The 21,786-nt window shown below is 41.7% G+C and overlaps 1 protein-coding gene and 1 long non-coding RNA gene across 2 annotated transcripts in view; both read right to left on the reverse strand.

Moving 5' to 3' along the window:
* LOC103176329 (collagen alpha-6(VI) chain-like) overlaps positions 1-13,302 on the reverse strand; it is a 37,340-nt gene extending 24,038 nt beyond the window's left edge. Inside the window, exons 1-7 of the mRNA XM_042332299.1 lie at positions 12,869-13,302; positions 10,542-11,117; positions 6,934-7,491; positions 4,400-4,743; positions 3,903-3,981; positions 1,179-1,324; positions 420-512 (exon numbers count right to left, since the gene is read on the reverse strand). Of these exons, the coding sequence (XP_042188233.1) occupies positions 420-512; positions 1,179-1,324; positions 3,903-3,981; positions 4,400-4,743; positions 6,934-7,491; positions 10,542-11,117; positions 12,869-13,196 (2,124 nt within the window). The 5' untranslated portion in view covers positions 13,197-13,302. The remainder of the gene's footprint in view (positions 1-419; positions 513-1,178; positions 1,325-3,902; positions 3,982-4,399; positions 4,744-6,933; positions 7,492-10,541; positions 11,118-12,868) is intronic.
* A 70-nt stretch (positions 13,303-13,372) lies between these two features.
* LOC121848135 lies at positions 13,373-19,565 on the reverse strand. Its single transcript, XR_006084865.1, has 3 exons — positions 19,453-19,565; positions 16,795-17,354; positions 13,373-13,429 (listed from the first exon to the last, which is right to left on the reverse strand). It is a non-coding gene; the product is annotated as an uncharacterized LOC121848135 (long non-coding RNA).
* Positions 19,566-21,786: the final 2,221 nt, after the last annotated feature.

The raw sequence follows: 21,786 nt of genomic DNA on the forward strand, positions 1-21,786 counted from the left end.
ACATCACAAGATTGATTTGCTCATCATCTCATCTGATCTCAACCTTCCAGAATTCCCGGCCTACCGTCCTGCTGTCACAGTATCAAGTTGCCTTAAATGAGCCAGTGTCCTCTTCTTAACTACACTTCCTAGCAACATATGCCATTCTTTAATTACCCTTTGAGTAAAGAACATTCCTGGCATCTGTCCTGAAATGGCCCTTTGCAACTCTAAACCTGTGTTGTTTTGTTCTACTGTACTAGTACATGCTATGTTCTAGTCTGTTTGGCTCAGCATAGCACTGCAACACTGCATTTTATTAAGATAGCAGAAGTACTTAATCTAAACACTAAAATGTTACCAGATTGGTTTTCAGTTTAAGACGCTATATTTAAGAAATTGGATATTGTACCGAGGTTTAGTTAGCATGAATACCTTACCTTTGGCCCTGGAGATCCGTGATCACCACGTCTACCTGGTTCTCCAGTGCATGTGCAAAAGAGATTACAACATTCCCTTCCCGCAATTACATTCTGAAATGAAATGGCAGCTTTAAAACCTTGTGTTAATATTGTAGGTTCTACGAATATGCATTCAAAACAAACACACTGGATGAATTCATGGAAGGATGAACGAGTGTAATGTTTTTTTTCCCCAAAACAACATGAATTCACATCATAAAACTAATTATTAAGATTTACTCTCAAGACTCATCATCTTTCATTAATCTTTCATTGAATCTTTCAGCTTGAGTCAAGATGAAAACCAACAAGAAACTGAGACATTGATATTTTTACTGGTGAGATCACATTGACCAAAAATTTAATCAGAAGGAGATAATATTTGTCAATGATTTGGCCCCAAGGCTGGTAATAATTGTTGACTGCTATTGACCACATTGACAATTATGACCAATGATAACTTAAGATGGGTTTCTTCCACCCCTTCCCCAAAATCAAACACTTCATAAAGAGTATATATTTCAATGGAGGTCCAGGGTTTGACTTTCTACTTGCTGATTCTAGCGTAGGATGGGAAAAAGTTGGGAAAATGGGACTGACAGGATTGCTCTTTAAAAGAGTCAGCACAGACGTGATGGGCTAAATGGCCTTCTTTTGTGCTGTAACATTCTATTATTCTATGATAGAAATTAGCAGAATTTCATACAATCCTCTCTTGCTTTTCTCTGGATCACTTACTATTTGGTTCAGCAAAGAACTTTCAATATCCTGCATTCCAATTGATAGCTGATTTTTGTATTCAAATCCTCTTCCAAACTCAATGAGGGAAATATTGTCGACATCCACTGCATTCTCCAGAGCCACAGTGATAAGTGCATGGACTCCTGTTTACAGAGGGAACATTCATTCATACACCATGAATAATTACATAGAACTGTTATCGAATCGCTTCCACCATCCTTTCAGACAATGCATTCCAAATCCGAACAACTCGCTAATGTGAAAACATTTCTCCTCACCTCCCCTCTGTTTCTTTTAACAACTATTTTAAATCGGTGTCCTCAGGTTACTGACTCACTCGCTAGTGGAAATAGTTTCTCCTTGTTCACCTTATCAAATCCCCTCAGAATTTTGAAAACTTCTATCAAGTGTTCTCTTAACCTTCTCTGCTTCAAGGAGAATAATCCTAGCCTTTCTAGCTTCTCCTCATAACTGAAATCCCTCATTCTTGGTACCATCCTGGTAAATCTCCTTTGCATCCTCTCCAACTCCTTGACATCCTTCCTAAAGTGTGGTGCCCAGAACTGAACACAGTACTCTAGCTGAGGCCTAACCAGTGTTTTATAAAGGTTCATCACAATTTCCTCACTTTTGAATTCTAAGCCCCTGTTTATGAAGCCTGGTATCCCGTATGCTTTTTTAATACCTGCACTCTCTCCAAAGTTATAAGATTCCTTCATGTAGTGTGGCGACCAGAGCTGCACATAGATTTCAAAATAATAATAATCCTTAATAATAATAATCCTTTCATTTGTTATAGCATCTTATTACAGCAGAAGACATCTCAAAATGCTTCACAGGCATTACTGTGAAATGGAGTGCCTCTGTATTTGTAGGCAAATGTGGCAACACAATTGCATACAGCAATGTCCCACTAACAGCCATGAAACAAATAACCAAATTTATTTTGTGGGATTGTTGGCCAGGATACTGGAGATACTCCATTTTCTTTTGGAAAACTGCCATAGGATCTTTAACACTCTACACTTTAACGGCCAGACAGGACCTCGGTTTAACACTTCATCTGAAGGAAGGCACCTCTGACATTGCATTCTCACCTGTGAGTCAGAACATTGTGGGATCAAGCCCCATGTCGGGACTTGGAATCACATAGGTTGGACCACCCTGGCTTAGGCTATTGATTACTGAGGCCTGGACGCTCTATTTGAGAAACTTCCACGGGCTGCATAAGCAATACTTTTGTTTCCCTTCCAGAAACTTAACATAATATTGACACCGCCTTTTTCATGTCAGAAAAATGTTTCAAAACACCTTGATACTGCCGGCAGGGAACCCAACCTGGATGAGAGCTAAGTGAGGTGGGGTAGGTAGGGGAAAAGATGACTGAAAGGGTGGTCATTGAATTATGTCTTGACGTACCTTGGAAGACAGGAAGGAGTGAGGCAGAGGGACTCTGAGAATGGAGCTCCAGAGAGTGGGTGGCAAAATGGCAATGGTGGGGAAGATGGAGTGTGGGGCAAACATGAAGCAAGCCAGTGTTTGTTGGGCAAAGTTAACAGCCGGGGTTGGAGATCGCAGAGGTAGGTTGGGGAGATGGCGATGAATACTGTAGAGAAGTTTCTCAATGGGGAAGAGGAAGTGATGGTAAGGAGACATGCTTGCCTTCCCCTCAGCTCAGGAGGGGCTTCCTGATAGACTATAGCAATGGGCGGCATTATTTCCACACCCCACGCTGTGTCCTCCCAACTGACGGCTCCTGCCACTTCCATGAAAGGATGGTTTACCAGGGAGCGAGGAAGCAGTCGGCCCGAAGTTGGAAATGGTTCTCGGGCCGATTAAATCATCTCCACCAGTTGGATCATCCTGGTCTACGCTGACTCTCCAATGCAGTGCTGGGGATGGGGGTTTACATTGGACTGTTTCTGGGAAATTGCTGTGCACAATTGACTGCCGCATTTCGCCCACAAAATACAATCAATCCACTTTATAGTATATCCTTTGAATCCTTTGAAAATATAACAACAAGTGAGGGGGCAATATTTAAAATTAAAACAGAAAAACGTCAATCCAAAGCCAGCTAAAAAAAAAGTTTCAGCCAGAACCATTTACCAATAACTGTGGGGATTTGAATTGAATGAAGCTGGAGAGAACATTAGCTTGGTGCCATCTTTTTCAATGTAAGATCAACAATGTGTTACAGTTTTAATGGAACATTCCTGCATACAATACAAATTTACATTTGTTTAGCGCCTTTCACATTGGAAGACATCACAAGGCACTTGACAATCCTGGCTTGGCACCCAAGCTGGGGATGGGACCTGAAGGGGGAGGGAGCGGAAAAGATGACTGGAAGCACAGTGAGAGAGGAAGGCCTTGAAATTGACCTTGAAAGAGGTGAGGGAGGGAAAACAATTCAAAGAGATTCCGGGATAGAGTTCGAGAGAATGGGGTTAGTTAGGCTGAAAGCCCAAGCACCAACGATGGTAATGGTAGGGAGGGGGACATCAAGCAGACAGGTATTCACTTGAGGACCTCAGCAGCATTTCTGTTTTTAATATATATATATGTATAAAAAAGGCTGCTATTTTATTTGCTTCATGAATAATAACTTGTGAGGTATAAGAGGGCAGGCAGCCAGTGACCACAGATATAGAAGGAGTCACAGCCTTAAGGAGAAGAGGTTAGAAACCTGGAGAGGAAAAATAAATAAATTATACTTGCCTCCTTTTCTGAGTATTCTTGATGTTTTCTCGAGTCTCTCTAAGTTGTCATCTAAACCATCTGTAAACATCAGCACCACCTACAACAACAACTTGGGACTTAAACAGAGCTTTTCATGCAGAATAATAACATCTTCAAAATGCTGGACAGAATTTATCAGAATTACAAGCTTATTGTTTAATTGGAATAGGACCTTGTGTGTTTGTTGACATATTTATTTCATGCAGACTAAAGAGCAATTTTCCAGGGTCTGATTGTCAGCCCGTGTTAATATGAGCTTGATGGTTTGCACATACAAAAATAATACATCCCATGAAATTGGCTGCGAAAAAGTGAAGTCTGGTGCAGATCAAATTTGTCGTGACCAAGACAGATCATTTGATGGATAAGCCAGATAATCGGAAAACTTGAGATAATAACGTTAAAAGTGCCCTCATCCTATAAGTTTGTTAAAGAGAGTACGCATCTGTTGAAAACAAAAAAGGAGAAATTGTTACCTGTATCTTTCCAGCTGATTCAATGAATTTATTGGAAAATGATGCCAAATAGCCTTCATTTAAATCAATTCTGCTCGTTGTTCGGATACCCTTCAGGTCATCTACATCTTTCCTATTGTATTCTTTCAATTCTGTTTCAAAGATAGCCTCACCAGTATCACTTTGTATATGAAAGCCCACTCTGATTTTTAGGCTGGGATTAGAGGCACAGTTGATTTTATCCACAGACCCAATTCTCTGTAAAATATTCTCTAGTTTTGCTTGTAGGCCATGCTGACCAGTAAATATTTCTTCTCCTATTGGATGTGTGAGATCAAATCCTACAGCAATATTCATGGAGCAATCTGAAAGGCAAAACAAAAGCTTTGTTGAAAAATTGATAATTTGTCAAGACTGTTTATTTAATGTTTTCCCGACCAACACATATATGAAACAAATGTTTACTTCAATGGAGAATGTGTGGGACACGAGTATAAATTGAGATAATTTCACCTAATGAGCAGTGGGTGAAATCATCTTATTTTTATACTGATTCAAACTTCCCAAAAGATCCCTTTGACATGTCCACGGTATTCTTTAACGATGTTAAAGATCCCATGAGAAGGGCAAAAGGAGTTTCTCATGGTGAACTGGCCCAACAATCTTCTAGATAAGTTGGTCACAGTCTTCAACCCTCTAAAAAAAACTTTGCAGCTTACAATTGTCAACACTGGCAAGTTTCTTGCTATTTCCAGCTGGGAGCACCAAACTCACTTGGGCTTTAATTTGTAGGGTTAACTGGAGCTGAATGGGAAGAATTCCTGCCCACAATGATCAATCTACCAATGAGCCAGGCTGACTGGTTCATCATCAACAGCGCCCTGGAGTACTTGATTATCTCAATTATCTTGGAACTACTTTGAGAAGTCTCAACACGAGAGAGGTTATATCAAAGGCAATGATTTGGCATTATTATTTATCATCGACAGGAATAGCCCTGTCCAGTAGATTCTTCTGCATTGCCTATCACACAAAAGAAAACTCTTCCCCAAAATACATTGTAGAGGCAGAATCAACAGTGACGTTTGTCCCCGAGCCAGACTAATAATGTGGGAGTAGAGATATTAAGGGATAGAGTGAAAGGTTGGGGAAATGGATCAAAATTTGGCCGAGGTCTGTAAATATCTAATGAAAGGCTTAATGGGCCGAATAACCTCTTGCTTTCTTATATTCCTATACGTGGCATTTTTTCACCTATAATAGGTGTTCAACCTAATGCCTCATGAGGCCCTCATGATGAAACTGGAAGTTGTGGGAGTACATGGCCAAATCTTTTATCCGGAATGTGTACTCCAGCTCCAAGATCTGTGTAAGGGTCGACGGTGGACTCATGAACCAATCTCTCTGGAAAGTAGGATAAGGCAAGGCTCCCCATTGTCAACCACTCGATGGTTCTTCAACATTGTGTTGGATAACATCGAGGGGGAAGGACTAGGTGTATCTGTTCCAGGCCTCTCTAACAGGATTGTGCAATTTCTGTTCGCAGATGATATTGTGCTGCTGGTGGACTCACCTGGGACCTTCTGCGCTGGACTTAAAGAGCCAACTGGTAGGACATGATGGTGGATGCCCCCAAGTGTATAAACATGGTTCTGCACGACCCAAGAGAAGACATCGAGGGAATTGATTGGAATATATAAGGGACATTTGTCCCAATTGTTGACTCTTATCGGTACCTCGGGGTCATGGTGGACACCAACTCCAGCCTGGACACTGTCCTGAAGGACAGTGCTGAGAAGGGATGAAGGGCACTCTGGTCATACTAGTTTCTCTTCAAGGACAGCAAGCTCCCAATGCAGATCAAGCTTGTGAGATTCAAGCCCTGTGTGCAAATAATCCTCTTTTATGGATCCTAGCTCCTGGGGATGCAGCGGAGAGGCTTCCTTCGGCCCATTTGCAAAGTCCAGGATCAAGCAGTGATGTGGATTGTTGGCAAACATGGGAAGTGGCTAGACTGAGGGAGGACACTGGCCTGCAATGATCTATCACTAAGCACCCTGGAGGCGGATCCTACTTTGCAGAGGAGTCACTGGGGGTGGCAAGTCCTCCGCCTGAGCTCTTCTTCACCCTGCAAGCCAAAACTCTAAAGGATAGGGTGTTCCTACCTGGACAACTGGTGGGAAAGCTTGCCAGACAGTGCTGTCAATGGAAAGCTATGCAGCTTTAGCTGGCTAGACTCCAACAGTACCCCAATGCAAACACTGGGGTCGTGCTCTTGGCTCTTGCTAACCTACCCTAAAACTTACCGGAATTAGGTAAGCGGGATGCATCCCTCCAGGGAGAGAGTGCGCATTCCATTCCAACAATCTGTCTCTGGGATTTCCATGTATAGGGGAGGTGCATGGAATTCTCAGTTTGGTTTGGATACTCTTAAGCATGGTGCTGGATTTCCGCATATGTCAGATACTCAGTTAACCCCCCAAAGTAGTAAGTTTCTATACAAATGTGAATTGCATTGTGTAATATTTCTAGCAGTATGATTAATTGCCACTTGCCTTTTGAGGAGCAAGCACAGATACTACGGGTAACTCTTCTTTTAATGTTATTTAAGTCAGCAAAATTCTTGATACTATATTTTCTGTTTGCATCTCCAGCAATTTGTATCAGTTCACTATCAACTGCTTCTCCAACTCCAATGGCAAAAACGTTAACCTGTTGTCGCCTCAAACCATTTGCTGGGGCAACGACACTGTCTTGTGATTGTCCATCTGTGATCACAAGAAGGTACTGGGGTACTCCTTCGTTCTTTCGACATCCTTCAGTTGGTTCAAAGAAATCATTCACACTTGTCAGGGCCCTTCCAGTGTTAGTTCCTCCTCCCAGCTGATTCATTTTGTCAATACCGTCGTAAAGTTTACTTTGGTCTTTCAGGTAAATTTCTGGGTGTAGGTCCACACTGTACTGGCCCAATGCAAACTGGACTTTTCCTTCACCAGTGTCAAACATTGTTATCACGTTTTTCAAGAATTCCTTTATAAGTTGGAAGTCATCTGTTTGAACACTTCCCGAACCGTCGATTAGAAAAACAATGTCTGCTTTTTCAACCTCACAGTCTGGAAAATAAAAGCATAAACCATAATACTTGCAGTAAAACAATATTCTATGTAGAATGTTTTTAAATGTATAAATGCATTGTTTTGTTGTAGTCATAAAGCTAGCAGTAAACACTGTGAAACACTTTGAGACATCTCAACAATGTGAGTATCTAGATCAAATGCAAGGAATATTATTATAATACTTTTAAACATTAATGTCCTCTTGAATGTGACCTATTACAGGTATGAGCTTTGATTTGAAATGGTTTGATTTTTTTTCCAATAGGACTGTGAAAGCTGATCCAAGATGTACATCTCAAATCACTTAGATGTGCATCACATCCAGACAACAGTACCGCAATGTATCCCACAGCATCTGAACATTGCAGTATTTTGTTCAGAAGCACACAGCCGCATCTTTGCTATCTCAAAGATTTGCCCATTTTTATTTTTAAACTCCAGGACATTCACACAAATTTTACACAAACCATCTGCTCCCCAGTTGGCTGCAACTAGCAGTTTTAAAGGATAAAACACAACAAATGATGACTGATGGGTCTATTATGCTTTGATTGCTATTCACTGCAAATATTGTGCCAAATCAACAAGAACAACAACAACAACAACAAGATTCCATTTATAAAGCGCCTTTCACGTCAGGAGGACGTCCCAAGGCGCTGCACAGTTGGGTCATGACCCGAGCAGGGGGAAATGGTCAGGGTGAGGGGAGGGAAGGGAGGGAGCGAGGAGGGGAAGAGAGTCGAGAGGGGAGCTGAAGGCACGGTCAAAGAGAAAGGTTTTGAGACCGGCCTTGAAGGAGGAAAGGGAGAAGCAAGGCGAAGGCACTGGGGGATGGAGTTCCAGAGCCTGGGGGCTGAGAGGCTGAAGGCCCGACCACCGATGGTAGGGCGGTTGGGGCGGGGGACGTGGAGCAGACCGGAGCCAGAGGAACGGAGGGTACGGGCAGGTAGGTAGGGGGATAGTAGGTTGGAGAGGTAGGAGGGAGCAAGGCCGTGAATGGCCTTGTAGGTGAAGAAAGACAGTATAAATTGGTTTTGAGACAAGTCAATTTCTAATTGGAGACCATTTGCTAAAATCACATTCAGGGGATTGTTTTATCAATATATCACTTTGCAACATTGTGGTACAACACAAAAGTGCACATTTAATGACAGTTTGTTGATGCTTAAAAATGGTCCCTTAATTTGTAATGCTATTCAAAAGCCTGTCATATACCTATTAGAGGGGTTCTGTGCAAGGGACCAGTGACACAGATGAAAAAACCTAATGGATTGCAGCCAGATTCAGAACAGGTAGATCTTGTCTGACCAAGCTCAAAGGTATGTTTGAGGAGGTGACATCTCAAATTGACTCTGGAAAGCCACAGGACACATTGTGCCTAGACTTCAAAAGTACAATTCGCAAAGTATCACACAAAAGACTCCTTCTCTGACTGTTGTTACTGCATATCAAGACAAGGATATTAGATATAAACTGCCTGAAGGGAATGAAGTAGAGAGTAATCATCAAGGGAGCTAGGGCAAAAATGGGGTAATATATCATGCAGGGTGCCTCGAGGGTGTGTACTGGGACTCGCTAGCTCCCCTCTCGACTCTCTACCCCTCTCCTCGCTCCCTCCCTCCCTTCCCTCCCCTCACCCTGACCATTTCCCCCCTGCTCGGGTCCCGACCCAACTGTCCAGCGCCTTGGGACGTCCTCCCGACGTGAAAGGTGCTCTATAAATGAAATATTGTTGTTGTTGTGTATACATTATTGTTCCTCACAATCAGTCTCTGACTAAAACTGCTCTACTTTACCTTCATCACATTGCGCATCTACACACATGAAATGCTGCTGAAACCCTCACTGATGCCTTTCTTAACTCCCAACTAGACTTTTCAAATACATTGCTCTGAACCTGAACTCCAGGTAATGGCTCCTTATTTCCACCATTCATAATCTCCACCTGATCCAAAACTCAACTGCCCAAATCCTCACCCGTACCAAACTTTGCATGTCTATCACCCCAGGCTTCACCAGGCTGCACTGGCTCCCTCTCTCCCAGTGGATCAACTTCAAAGTCTTCAGCCTTACCAATGAATTGCACATGCCCTAGCACTGCCCTACCTCTCTTATCTTCTCCTGTTCTACTGCTTCCTAATTCTGCTCATCAAACTCAAACCTGCTGTGTGTACATTCGCCTTGCGCTCCACCTTCCCCCCATCCCACCATTGGTGGCCTAGCCTTTAACTCCTACAACAATTTACACTTATATAGTGCCTTTCAAGTCAGGAGAATGTTTCAAAGTGCTTCATGCCTGACTGGATACCCTTGCTGGATGGGGGAAGCTGAAAAAGATGGGGGTGAGAAATATGACTGAAAGTACAGTCGAGGAGATGGGTCTCGAGACAAGCTTTAACAATGGCGAGAGATGAGACAAGGCTGAATGGTTGAAAGTTCAACAACTAATGGTGAGGAAGATCGGGCAAAGGACATGAAACAGGCCGGTGTTCATTGAGTGGAAGGAGCGTCCGTGTTGGTAGGGTTACAGGAGGTAGCAGAGTGATTTGAAATCAGCCCTACTATTAAAAATGCAAAATCTATAATGTATTACTTATGTGAAATTACTGCAACCCTTTACTGAAGATTATTCTTCAATCTCAATGGTATAGAAGAATGCAGTGATGTATGCTGGTAACTATTAGTGCAATGGTCAGAACTTCCAGCCCTAATGTTCTGCCTCCAGTGGGGGTGAGGGCGGAGTGGGGTGGGAGTTGGGGGAGAGAAAAGGTTTTGCATCATTGTGGTACAACACAAATGGTACATATTCGATGACACTTTTTGTCCAATTGTTAATTATAAAATGATTTCATCAATGAGATGATCAAGTTGCATTGTTCATCTCATGTTTATTGATGCAATTTGTTACAATGCTCTGAACTCAACTCCATTGTTTGCTCAGAGTCACATATGGCATTCCCTATAAATATGATGGTAGAGGCTATTTTTAGTTCCCATTTCATATTTATATACAATTGTCAACATATTGGCTAAATCAAATAACTTACCAAGGTTACTTGCATCGCAAATCAACTGAGAAATGTTTGGGGTTAAATATCTCAGGTTATCATAACGTGGAACATAAAAGTATTTATCCGATCCGGCAATTAGGTTGAGCTCTTTTAAATCAGCACCAGCAACACCGATAGCATAGATACTAACACCGTGGTCTCGGATGGATTGAGCTGTAGTTTCTAGAACAGCATTATCTGCAGCCTTTTCATGAGTGATAAGTATAAGAATCTGTGGCACTTTGCCTGAATTTCGACCATTATATTCTGGAGCTAGAAGTTTTTTGGCATGATTGAGAGCCTTGCTCGTGTAAGTTTGTCCTTTCGTCAAATTTCCTATTGCGTTGATTTCATTTTGGACTTCAGCTTTGCTCTTCAGTTCATTCAGGTGGAAAATGGTGTGAGGATTGGTGTCATACAGTACGGCTCCAAACCGAACATTGCTCATGCCAACATCAGAACTATTCACCAATGCCACCATAAATGTTTTCACGAATTGAAACTGTTCCTTGTTTATATTAAATGATCCATCTATTACGAATATAATGTCTGCGATTTCTGCCCTTCCACAATCTGTAAATAAAAGCACAAATATCATACAAGTTGAAAGGAAAAAGACAGACATGTCATCCCTCTCCTCCCAATCCTGTTTCAAAGCATTGCCAGTGTTGAAATTATACTTTCTGCAGTCGGAAGCCTAACTATTTTTATAATGTGTGTTTTCTCTCGCTTTCTCTTCATCTCTGTTCCATCAGATTCCATTAAAATACAGAAACCTCACCTTGTTCCATGTAGATGTGACTTGATCCCACACATTTGTAAATTATGTCCTATAAGTAAGCACCTAAACCGTAATATATCTCCCGGTCTCAGCCATAAGAATATTGTTGTACAATTCACTTTCATTAAGAATGTTGGCATATTCTTACACTCTTAGCTATCAACAACAACTTGGATTTATCTAGCATCCTTCATGCAGGTAGCATCTCTAGCTGGTAGTTTTCCTCATTTCTTTCTAAGTACTGCAATGAAACAGCTTCCAGATCAACACTGAAATTAAAATAATTAAAAATTCTGGCTAATCTTAAATTTTAAGATTGGCTAAGGCTAAGAGAAATTTTAAACCTTTGAAACAAATGGTGATGATTAATCTTCCCACAGTTATAGTTTCCCCTTCTTCTCTATAAGCAACTATGTGGAATCCTATAACTCAGTGGTTAGAGCACTCGCCTCGCAAGCGAGTTTGATTTCTGGGTTTGATTTCTGGCAGGGCGAAACCTTGCGTAAGTTTCCTTACTCCACACCCCTGATAATAATCACTCAAGAAGAAAAAAAAAATTGGTCATTTCAATCCACTACTGTTTGTGGGACACGCTGTGCGCAATTGGCTGCCGCATTTCGCCCACAAAGATACAGTCAATTCACTTTACAGTATATTCTGTGAAGCACTTTGAGACGTCTATATCAGATGCAAGGGTTATTATTTTGCATCACCAATAGCCAAACTGGCGCTATTTTTGTACATTAGCTATTAATGACAAGAGGGCCATCTTGGCTCAGTTGCCAGCACTCTCTCTTCTGAGTTACAATGTTTGGGGTTTAAACCCAGAAATATGACGACTGATCAACTGGCATGTTTCATTTTCGGTTGGACTGAAATTAAATGTGCCAGTTGATTGGTCTGTGTTACACATTCTAGGATGTATATATTTTTTGGGTCGCATTTTTAAAAATCCAACACGATCTCTGCTCCAGAATATTTTTGCTCTTAGACTGTTGAGCTTTCCCCATAGACCCGAAAATGGACCTAACACCCCCAACTGTACAGAGAAAACCTGTAGACGTGGCAGGTGTGAAAATGATGGTTGGAAAGTCAGGGGGCAGAGCTTCCACCTACTGGCTGATTAGTGATTATATAACGTTTCATCTGAATCTTTTACTGGTGTTCGCAGTTTCACACACTGCAAGGTGTAGCATTAGTTAACACTGGTATTACTTTACACCAACACTAATTAAAGAATACCACAAACTTTATTCCAGTCTTTTCCTTTTTGTTTTAAGCAACATGATGCAGACTGCTCTGATAGCAAACAGGTGGAGAGAGGAATGTGCTGCCACAGCCAGCCATTTAGCATTAAACTTAAAACAATCGCAATTCATAATGACCTCCATGATATTATACAGCGATAATTATTGCATCCAAAGTATTATGAACCACTTGTAATTTTCTTACCCATTTCAATAAATTATCACGAGAATTATTATCTATAACAGATGTACAAGCCAGATAATTATCTTTAATTCTTAAAACAATTTTTTCCTACCTTTGTGTGAATCGCAAATCTTGCTTAAAATGTCTGTTTTCACTTGTTCCAGAGCATCATATTCTTCAATGAAATGCACTTGATCATCAGATCCTGCGATCTCACGAAGCTGCTCCCAAGGAGATTCGGCGACACCAATGGCAAAAGTAATGATTCCTTTATCTCTTAAAGCTGTAGCAGGTGCAACAACCGAATCCGATGAATATCCATCTGTAACCACTATGAGGTACTGTGGAACACTTAGTCGACCTCCTTTTGATCCATCAAAGTAATCTGCAGTAAATGTCAGGGCACGACCGATTTCGGTTCCCCCTTTCAAATGGTCCATTGTATTTATGCCTTGTATTAAGTCAGGTTGTGTAGAATACTCATTAAGCTTGAAGACCAGTGTAGGTTGACTTGCAAACTTTATTACACCAATTTGAACTTTATCTAATCCAATGTTGGTCTTATTCACAAAAGAGATCATGAAATGTTTTATTTTTGGAAAATCTTCATCTTTTATACTTCCTGATTCATCAATTAGGAAAATGATGTCAGCCTTGTCCAGTTTACTGCAGGCTAAAAGAAAGGAAAAGTATACATTATAATAAAGGCACCACATTATTGCACGATGAGCCCGGATCGCCACACTTTCAAATAGCATTCTCCTGCTTTTTCTCAGTGGAATAATAGAAGGAATGGAAAATGAACTGAACAAAAGACTGAATAGAGATAGTAGGTGAGAGAATTAGTGCACTAATGCAATTTTTATAATGCACAAACTGTGCAAATGTGCAAATCTCACTGCCTACCACAGGCTACCGAAACCCTCATACATGCCTTCATTACACTGAGGCTCGAATATGCAAACTCATTGCTTGTTGGCCTCCCCAACTCCTCCCTCTACAGGCTGCAGATGATCCAGAATGCTCCTTGACCCTACCACCCCCGCCCTTGCCCAACTCCACTGGCTTCCTATCACACAGAGGATTCAGTTCAAGATCCTGGTCCTCACCTTCAAAGCCCTCCACGGTCTTGCTCGCCCCTACCTCTCTGACCTCCTAACCCTCCACCAACCTCTTCGCTCCCTCCGTTCTGCGGGCTCCAGCCTGCTTCGCGTCCCCTGCCTATTGGTGGGTGGGACCCGCCACTCTGCCCCCACCATCTGGAACTCAATTCCGCAGTCCCTCCGCCTTGTCCCCTCCCTTGCCACCTTCAAGACTTACCCGAAGACCCTCCTCTTCGACCGTGCTTTCGATCTCCCTGCTTGCCTCCGCTGCCCTCCACCCTCCCCCACCCTGAGCCCCAGCTTGGGTCCATAACTCTGTCTGTCCAGCACCTTGGGACGTCCTCCCGACGTGAAAGCTGCTATACAAATGTAATTTGGTTGTTGTTGTTGCCTGCAAGTAGTGCTCTGGATGATGCAAAAATTAAGGAATGGAGTGTATGCGTGTGCATGAAAACATATGCAAGGTACATTGCTTAATGAGGTCTTGAATGTTTGACAAAATAGGCCATGTTTTTGATTATTGAAGGGCGAATGGTGATACAGGCCAACAGACTGATGGAATTTCACATAGATGACTTTACCTCTCAATTTTCTAACCTATCACTTCTTTAATGAAGGTAAGTGGTGGGGTAAAGTTCCACAGTCACCAGCTGGCATTGCGTGCTTCACCCGTGTATCCAGGATTGGCCATTGGTATACTCAGGTGAGTTCTAATTATATTTGCCATTGTGTTATACTAACGCTGATCCTAAGTGCAATATAGGGGTCAGGTTCCTCCACGTGATTTTTAAGCCAATAGTTATGTCCTGATTTCCTGCACACGCCCCAGATTCTTCTCAAATATATAACTTTCTTTTCCCCCCGAGCTTCCTGCTTCTCTTCTGAGAAGATGGGAAATTGAGTGGGTAGAAGATCACCTCCAGTTTTCAGCCATGGCAGGTTCTGTGCTTGAAGTACCATCACTGTCGCTTTGTCATTGTAATAATTGCGGACCAATGCTAAATATTGTGTGGAGGATTACATTGAATGGTTCTCTTGGCTCTACAGCTAAAGTTTCTCAGCAAGAATTGGCATGAAGCCAAAAGACTCTTTGATGCACCCCTTATGAATAGCTGGTGATAATGATTAAAACTTTAGGCGAATCTTCAAGCAGTGAGCAAAGCAATCTCATAATTAAGCACTATTGAAGTTATAAACTGCGAGTAAAATAATGAAAATGGGTAGAACTACAAAAACAGTCAAAGCAAATGAAAAATTATTTTTACACCATTTTTAAAAAAAAATAAAACAAAGTACACCTCATCCACAGTCAGTCCTGCCCTGCTGAGGAATGGACTCAGGTTATTATTAATGTCTGCAGTGGCCCACGCACTCATATTTCCTTGGGGAAAGGGCAAGGAGTGGGGTGGGAGTGGGGGCGGGAAGTCTCCTGGGGGCTGAGGTGGCTCCAATGTAATATGCTTGGCAACAAAATGTTGAAATCAAGTCAATCCTCTGTGGTGGTCTCAGTAGTCTGGTTTCTGAGACCTGTGGGTCCAAAGTACAGTTGGAGATAGACTAACAAGCCTGGCTCATTGGCAGGACGTGGATTGTGGATTGGTAGACTAACCAGTGAGAGCAGAAAATTCTTCCCACTCTACTTTTGTTATCTCTATGCTATTGGGTAGAATGGTTCTATATGGACAGGTAGTGGGAAGCTTGGCAGACAATCCTCTCGATGGCAGATTTAGCTGTTTGAAATCCGGGGGTCCCAGAGTGTGTGTTGGGTACTGATGGACTTCAAACATCTAAATCTGCCATTGAGAGCATTGTCAAGACTGGCTCTCAAGACTCTGCACCTAATGCTCTCCAGGATTAGGTAAGCAGGGTGGGTCCCTATGAGGGAGAAAGTGTGCATTACATACCAAACAAAGGGAAATACCCAAGTGCATTTAATAATAATAATCCTTGCATTTGATATAGTGCCTAGTCACATCTTCGAGACATTTCAAAGCACTTCACAGAATATACTGTAAAGTGAATTGACTGTATATTTTGTGAGTAAAACGCAGCAGCCAATTGCTTACAGCAGTGTCCCACAAACAATCGTGGATTGAAGTGACCAATATGTAATTTTTAAAATTATTATTTTGTTCAAGGAATTATTACCCCTGGACAAGCAATCCACTAATCGACTAACAAACGGGTTCCTACTTACTGCTAGGTAAATAGAGGCATGTGGAGTAAGAAAACTTGCCCAACATGTCGCCCTGCCGGGAATCAAACCCAGGTCGCTTGTTTGCAAGGCGAGCACTCGAACCACTGAGCTACAGGACTCCACATCAACAACAACAACACGATTCCATTTATAGAGCGCCTTTCACATCGGGAGGACGTCCCAAGGCGCTGTACAGTTGGGTCAGGACCCGAGCATCGGGGGGAAATGGTCAGGGTGAGGGGAGGGAAGGGAGGGAGCGAGGAGGGGATAGAGAGTTGAGAGGGGAGCTGAAGGCACGGTCAAAGAGAAAGGTCTTGAGACCGGCCTTGAAGGAGGAAAGGGAGGAGGCGGCGAAGGCACTGGGGGATAGAGCTCCAGAGCCTCGAGGCTGAGAGGCTGAAGGCCCGGCCACCGATTGTAGGGCGGTTGGGGCGGGGGATGTGGAGCAGACCGGAGCCAGAGGAACGGAGGGTACGGGCAGGTAAGTAGGGGGATAGTAGGTCAGAGAGGTAGGAGGGAGCAAGGCCGTGGATGGCCTTGTAGGTGAGGATGAGGATCTTGAATTTGATCCTCTGGGGGATAGGGAGCCAGATGTTTTTGGCATACATATGTGAAATCCTCAGTTAGGTTTGGATACTCGTAAGTATGATGATTCAATTTCTGCATATGACAAGACACGCGGTTGACCAAATAAAATTCAAGAAAGTTGATCGCTTTGAGTTAATATTATCATCTAACCTTCTTTGGAACAGATGTCCTGCACGATCTGGGGTTTCAAATCTTTCAGGATATCAAAATTAGTTATGTTGAATACTCTTTCGGGAGCATCTCCAATCTCGTTTAGTTGAGTGATGTTTATATTACCCACACCTACAGCGTACATAACAATTCCTTCTTTTCTTAATTCTTCAGCAGGATACTTTACATTATCATGTGCCTCTCCATCTGTAACAATGATCAGGAAGCGTCGTACTCTACTGTTGCGACTTTTTTCTGCTTCACTGAAGAGATTTTTCATGTACTTCAGTGCTCTTCCTGTATAAGTATCTCCCCCAGCTTGTGTAATTTGACCAATTGCCGACTCCACCTTTGTGACACTGGTATATTCAGTGGCGGTAAATGCTGTTCGTGGTGCATTGCATACATGGCAACGCTAGTCCGGACCTTTTTTGGTCCAATATGGAATGTCTTCACTATGTCATTCATGAATGTTTTGATGTAAATGAAGTCAGCAGGTTGTATACTGGATGATTCATCAATCAGGAAAAAGATGTCGGCTTCTTCAGTCTCTGCACAGCCTGAAGAGAAAAAGTGACATGGCTTCAATCACTGAAATCAACCATCTGCATACCATCTTATCTCACATTGCAACAAGCTCTTTCTTTAAAATCCATTATTTCTGACAGAGGGTAAAAATAAAAAAGTTCAAATAAACAAATAAAAGAAATTTATCTGGGCATCATGGAGCCCAAGGTTGAATTCAGGCTATCTGGCTTAATAAGTGGAAAAAAATAAGCCAAGTCTCTGCTTCTGATCACAATATAGGGATCCTTCCAGTAAAGTGCTAGTGTAGACATAAAAGAATAGGATCAGGTTTTCCTGTAGTGCCTACGTGTTGGAAATAACTGAGCCGATAGGATGGGGGAGGTGACTGTAAGCACGTAAGTAAGAAGAGGAAGATCTTCAGGCATGAGTTGAAGATGGGGAAGGAGGGTAGCAAGCCGGAGGGATTGAGGGAGAGTGTTCCAAAGCTTCAGGGCGTAGCAGCTGAAAGCATGACCACTGATGGTGAGATGGAAGGCACAAGGGACAAGCAGGAGGCCGGAGCCAGTCAGTAGAGGCAAAGGGCGGTGGGTTGGGGAGTAAGCAGGTTGGAGAGGTAGGGAGGTTTCAGGGCATGAAGGTATTTTGAAGACTAGTGCGAGGAGCTTGAAATCGATCCGTTCGGTAATAGTGAACCAGTGAAGCCTGGCAAGAACTGGTGATGGGGGTACGGAGTTTAGTGTGAGCGAATATGTGGGTGGCGGAGTTTTTGATTAACTGGATCTTGTGCATTATGGAGCTGGGGAGACCAGTGAGGAAGGCATTTGAGTAGAAAAACAGGAGGGGAGGGACTTCCAAATTTACATTTATATAGAGTCCTTCAAGGACATCCCAAGGCTCTTTAAATACAGTATTTATAGTTATTTGTTGTAATAGAGTCATGATTACATTGTTTTAGTACATTTAATAGCTTTATTACTAACGTATTCAGATAGTCACTATAATGTCACTAAAAATGAGATGAAAATGTGTTTTTTAAGAAAAGAAATTTGATCAGCCAGGGAAGATTGGAATTTTTAAGTGTAAAACATTTAAATTTCTTTCTCAGATATCTTTTATTTATTTCAATTTGTTTATTTACTTATTCCTTTTAATTGCGTCAGTGTATTTTGTCTCAGTTATCATCCAGGCATGTCACCGGACGTCAGATTAGGTTAGGTACACAATTCAGTGTTAACACTCCAGTATAATGATAATAATAATCCTTGCATTTGATATAGCACCTTATCACATCATCGAGAATATACTGTTGTAAAGTGGATTCACTGTGTATTCTGTGGGCAAAACGTGGTAGCCAGTTGCCCACAACAATGTCCCACATTATCATGGAATAAGTGACCAATTTTATTTGGGGGATTGTTAGCCAGGACACCTGGAGAAATTCCCTTCACTTTTCAAATAGTGCCATGGGATCTTTAATGTCTACCTGAACAGGTCGATGGAGCCTCAGTTAATCTCTCATCCGAAGGACAGATGAGAATAACTAGCATCACAATTCAGAAATCTATTCATAAACCTGTTAAAAAGTTACTTGGAGGAGCGCAGATGGTTTAAATTGTGAAATCAGAGCTGAGATTATAATTAATGTCACTCCATTAATGAAGAGATTTACATTTCATTCGCTTCCCCCTCCTTCCAATCTCCTCCATCACCTCCCCCAACCCACCCCCCCCCCCCCCCCCCCCCGCCACTAGCGCCATAAAATTCACTTTACACAATCTCACAAGTAATATTTGGACAGAAATCTTGTCCATGTCAGGACTGGGACCTGTTAACCACAAAGGAAGCAAGTTGCGTTCTAGGTTTCAATCTTCCCGGACTCTACAATCTTTTATTGCTCATACCACACAGGACATTAAAGTTAAACCATTTTTAAGTTCACTTGTTTACTGTTAATGTTACTAAACAGGTAACTATGCCAATCATTGTTATGCTTTCATTAAACTAGCGTAATTTCGTTAAACAATCGAGTACAAGGAATAAATTATAACTGTTAAGTCTGAGAGTCTGCAAATTTTCTTATAAACCATTCAGTCAAAGAAATGTAGATGTCATTAAATATACAAACCGCACCTTCTTTAAGCTTTGCACTTTGTTGAGGTATAATGGAAATCCTTTTGATGATTTCATAGCAAAGTTTCTTCTGGAATTCCTCCTTAATTTTGTCTAACAATTCAAACTGTCTACGCGGGAGACAAATCTGCGTAATGGATGAGAGGCAATATTGTTCAGTTCAGTTTGACTGGCATTCTTGATCCCTAAAGCGAACACAACAACACCCTTATCTCTAAGTTCAATCGCTGGTTTGGTTACATCATCGTCCGACGTTCCGTCAGTGATCACAATTGCAATCTGAGGGATTCCTTGATTTGCTCGACTGACTGAGCTTTTTGTAAAGTAATTGTCTTTCATATAGTGTATGGCTTTCCCTATGGCAGTGTTTCCTTTCCTGAAAGGGAATGTTTTTACCTGTTTAAGGATGTCATTCTTGTTTTGATTTGACCGAAAAGTGATCTCTTGTGATTCGCCATCGTTGTAATGGATTAAACCAATCCTCACCTTTTGTGCACCCACATTCAGGTTACGAATAATATTAGAGAGAAAATTACGGACAAGTTCAAAATGTGTTTCTCCGATGCTCGTGGATCCGACTACTAGGAAAACAATATCAGCAATCGGTGCATCTTGCACACTGTAAAACACACAAGCCAAATACAAATTTATGAGCTGCAGTAGAAATATTTTCCAGAATAATACTAAAACAGACTTTAAAAGGAGAAATAACACCAAAATAGTAGGAATAAAAAATGCAGCAAGTGATATAATAATTGTCTCCAGTGCTAATTATCAGATTGCGACATTCCATGTCTAAAGATGTTTCCATTCACAAATACTACAAGGATCATCTCCCCTGAGTTCATTCATGTTTCTCCCAAAAGCCACTTACTGGAGTCCTGTAGCTCAGTGGTAAGAGCACTCGCTTTGCAAGTGAGAGACCTGAGTTCAATTCCAGGCAGGTCAGGGCGAAACCTTGGGCAAGTTTCCTTACTCCACACAGAGACTAATAATAATCCCTCCAAAACCAAAAACAATAATAAATTGGTCATTTTCAATCTACGACTGTTTGTGGGACATTGCTGTGCGCAATTGGCTGCCGCGTTCGCCCACAAATATACAGTCAATTCACTTTACAGTGTGTTTTGTGAAGCGCTTTGGGACGTCCGCCTGACGTGAAAAGCGCTATATCAGATGCAAGGATTATTATTATTATTATTATTATATTACTGCAGCTTTACAGCCACGTGGACACTCTAATCCTGCCAACCATGCAGATCCTAGATATTTGTCTGTTCAGAGAATACCAGCTTTGAAAAGAAATTATTGACTGGTCAGCTCCAAGCACAGAATGTCGCATGATATGATAATTATCACATCTTCCTTCCTCATGTAGTTGGTGTCAGGCACTATTTGTCTTCTCGGTTTCTGCTCTGCACGATGATGAATTTAGCACAGTTATGTGAATATATAATGAGAACGCAATATAGAACAAACCAACATAACGAAAAGTCTATTCCTGCTGCATGCCCATACAAAACTGCAGAAAATATTAGAATCTCTAAATTTCTCAGAGTGCTCAAGGTTACCCTATTTCACTAAATACGAGCAAATCAGGATCAAGACTTCCTTAGAGAATAGATAATCCAAATTACTTCAGGAACGCAAACATTTACTTACCACCAGATCACGGACCAAGCAGATAAGATTATAATTACAATTAAAATTACGATCATGGAAGATCCCTGCACTAGGAGCCTCCTATGCCTTATTTTTCCAAATTTGTATTTTCGTAAAGGTTAAATCCAGTCACACGGGGTCAATTAGTATGTTCAGCCATTTGCTATGGATATTCATATTAAATGAACAAGTAACATGAAGCATCACTTCACATCACAAGATCACAATACTGGTCTGGATGAAAAAGGCCGTTGTCCATCCAAACCACCCTCCCTTATTACTGCATCAAGCGCATATGTTTTTTTTAAAAAAAACATGTCTAGTGTCCTGGTCTCTATCACCTTTTCTGGTAACCTGTGCTAGTTGTTGATTATCTTCTGCATAAAGAAACATTTCCTCGTGTCTGTCCTGAAATTGCCCTTTACAACTCTAAACCTATGTCCTCTTGTTCTTCTTCCCGATTATTGATCTGGGTTTACTTTTTCAATCCTATTTAAAAGTTGTACACCTCTATGTGGTCCTCTCTGACTTGCTTTCTCTCAAGACTGAAGAACCCTAACTTATCTAATGTTGTTCATAGCTCATTCGACTAATACTTGGGATCATCCTTGTTAAATATGACTAATCAGTTCACAATACACTCTAAGGATATCTATTCAAGCTCCTTATTTG

The sequence above is a fragment of the Callorhinchus milii genome, unplaced genomic scaffold (genome assembly GCF_018977255.1).
Source record: "Callorhinchus milii isolate IMCB2004 unplaced genomic scaffold, IMCB_Cmil_1.0 Scaffold2, whole genome shotgun sequence".
Classification (NCBI taxonomy): domain Eukaryota; kingdom Metazoa; phylum Chordata; class Chondrichthyes; order Chimaeriformes; family Callorhinchidae; genus Callorhinchus; species Callorhinchus milii.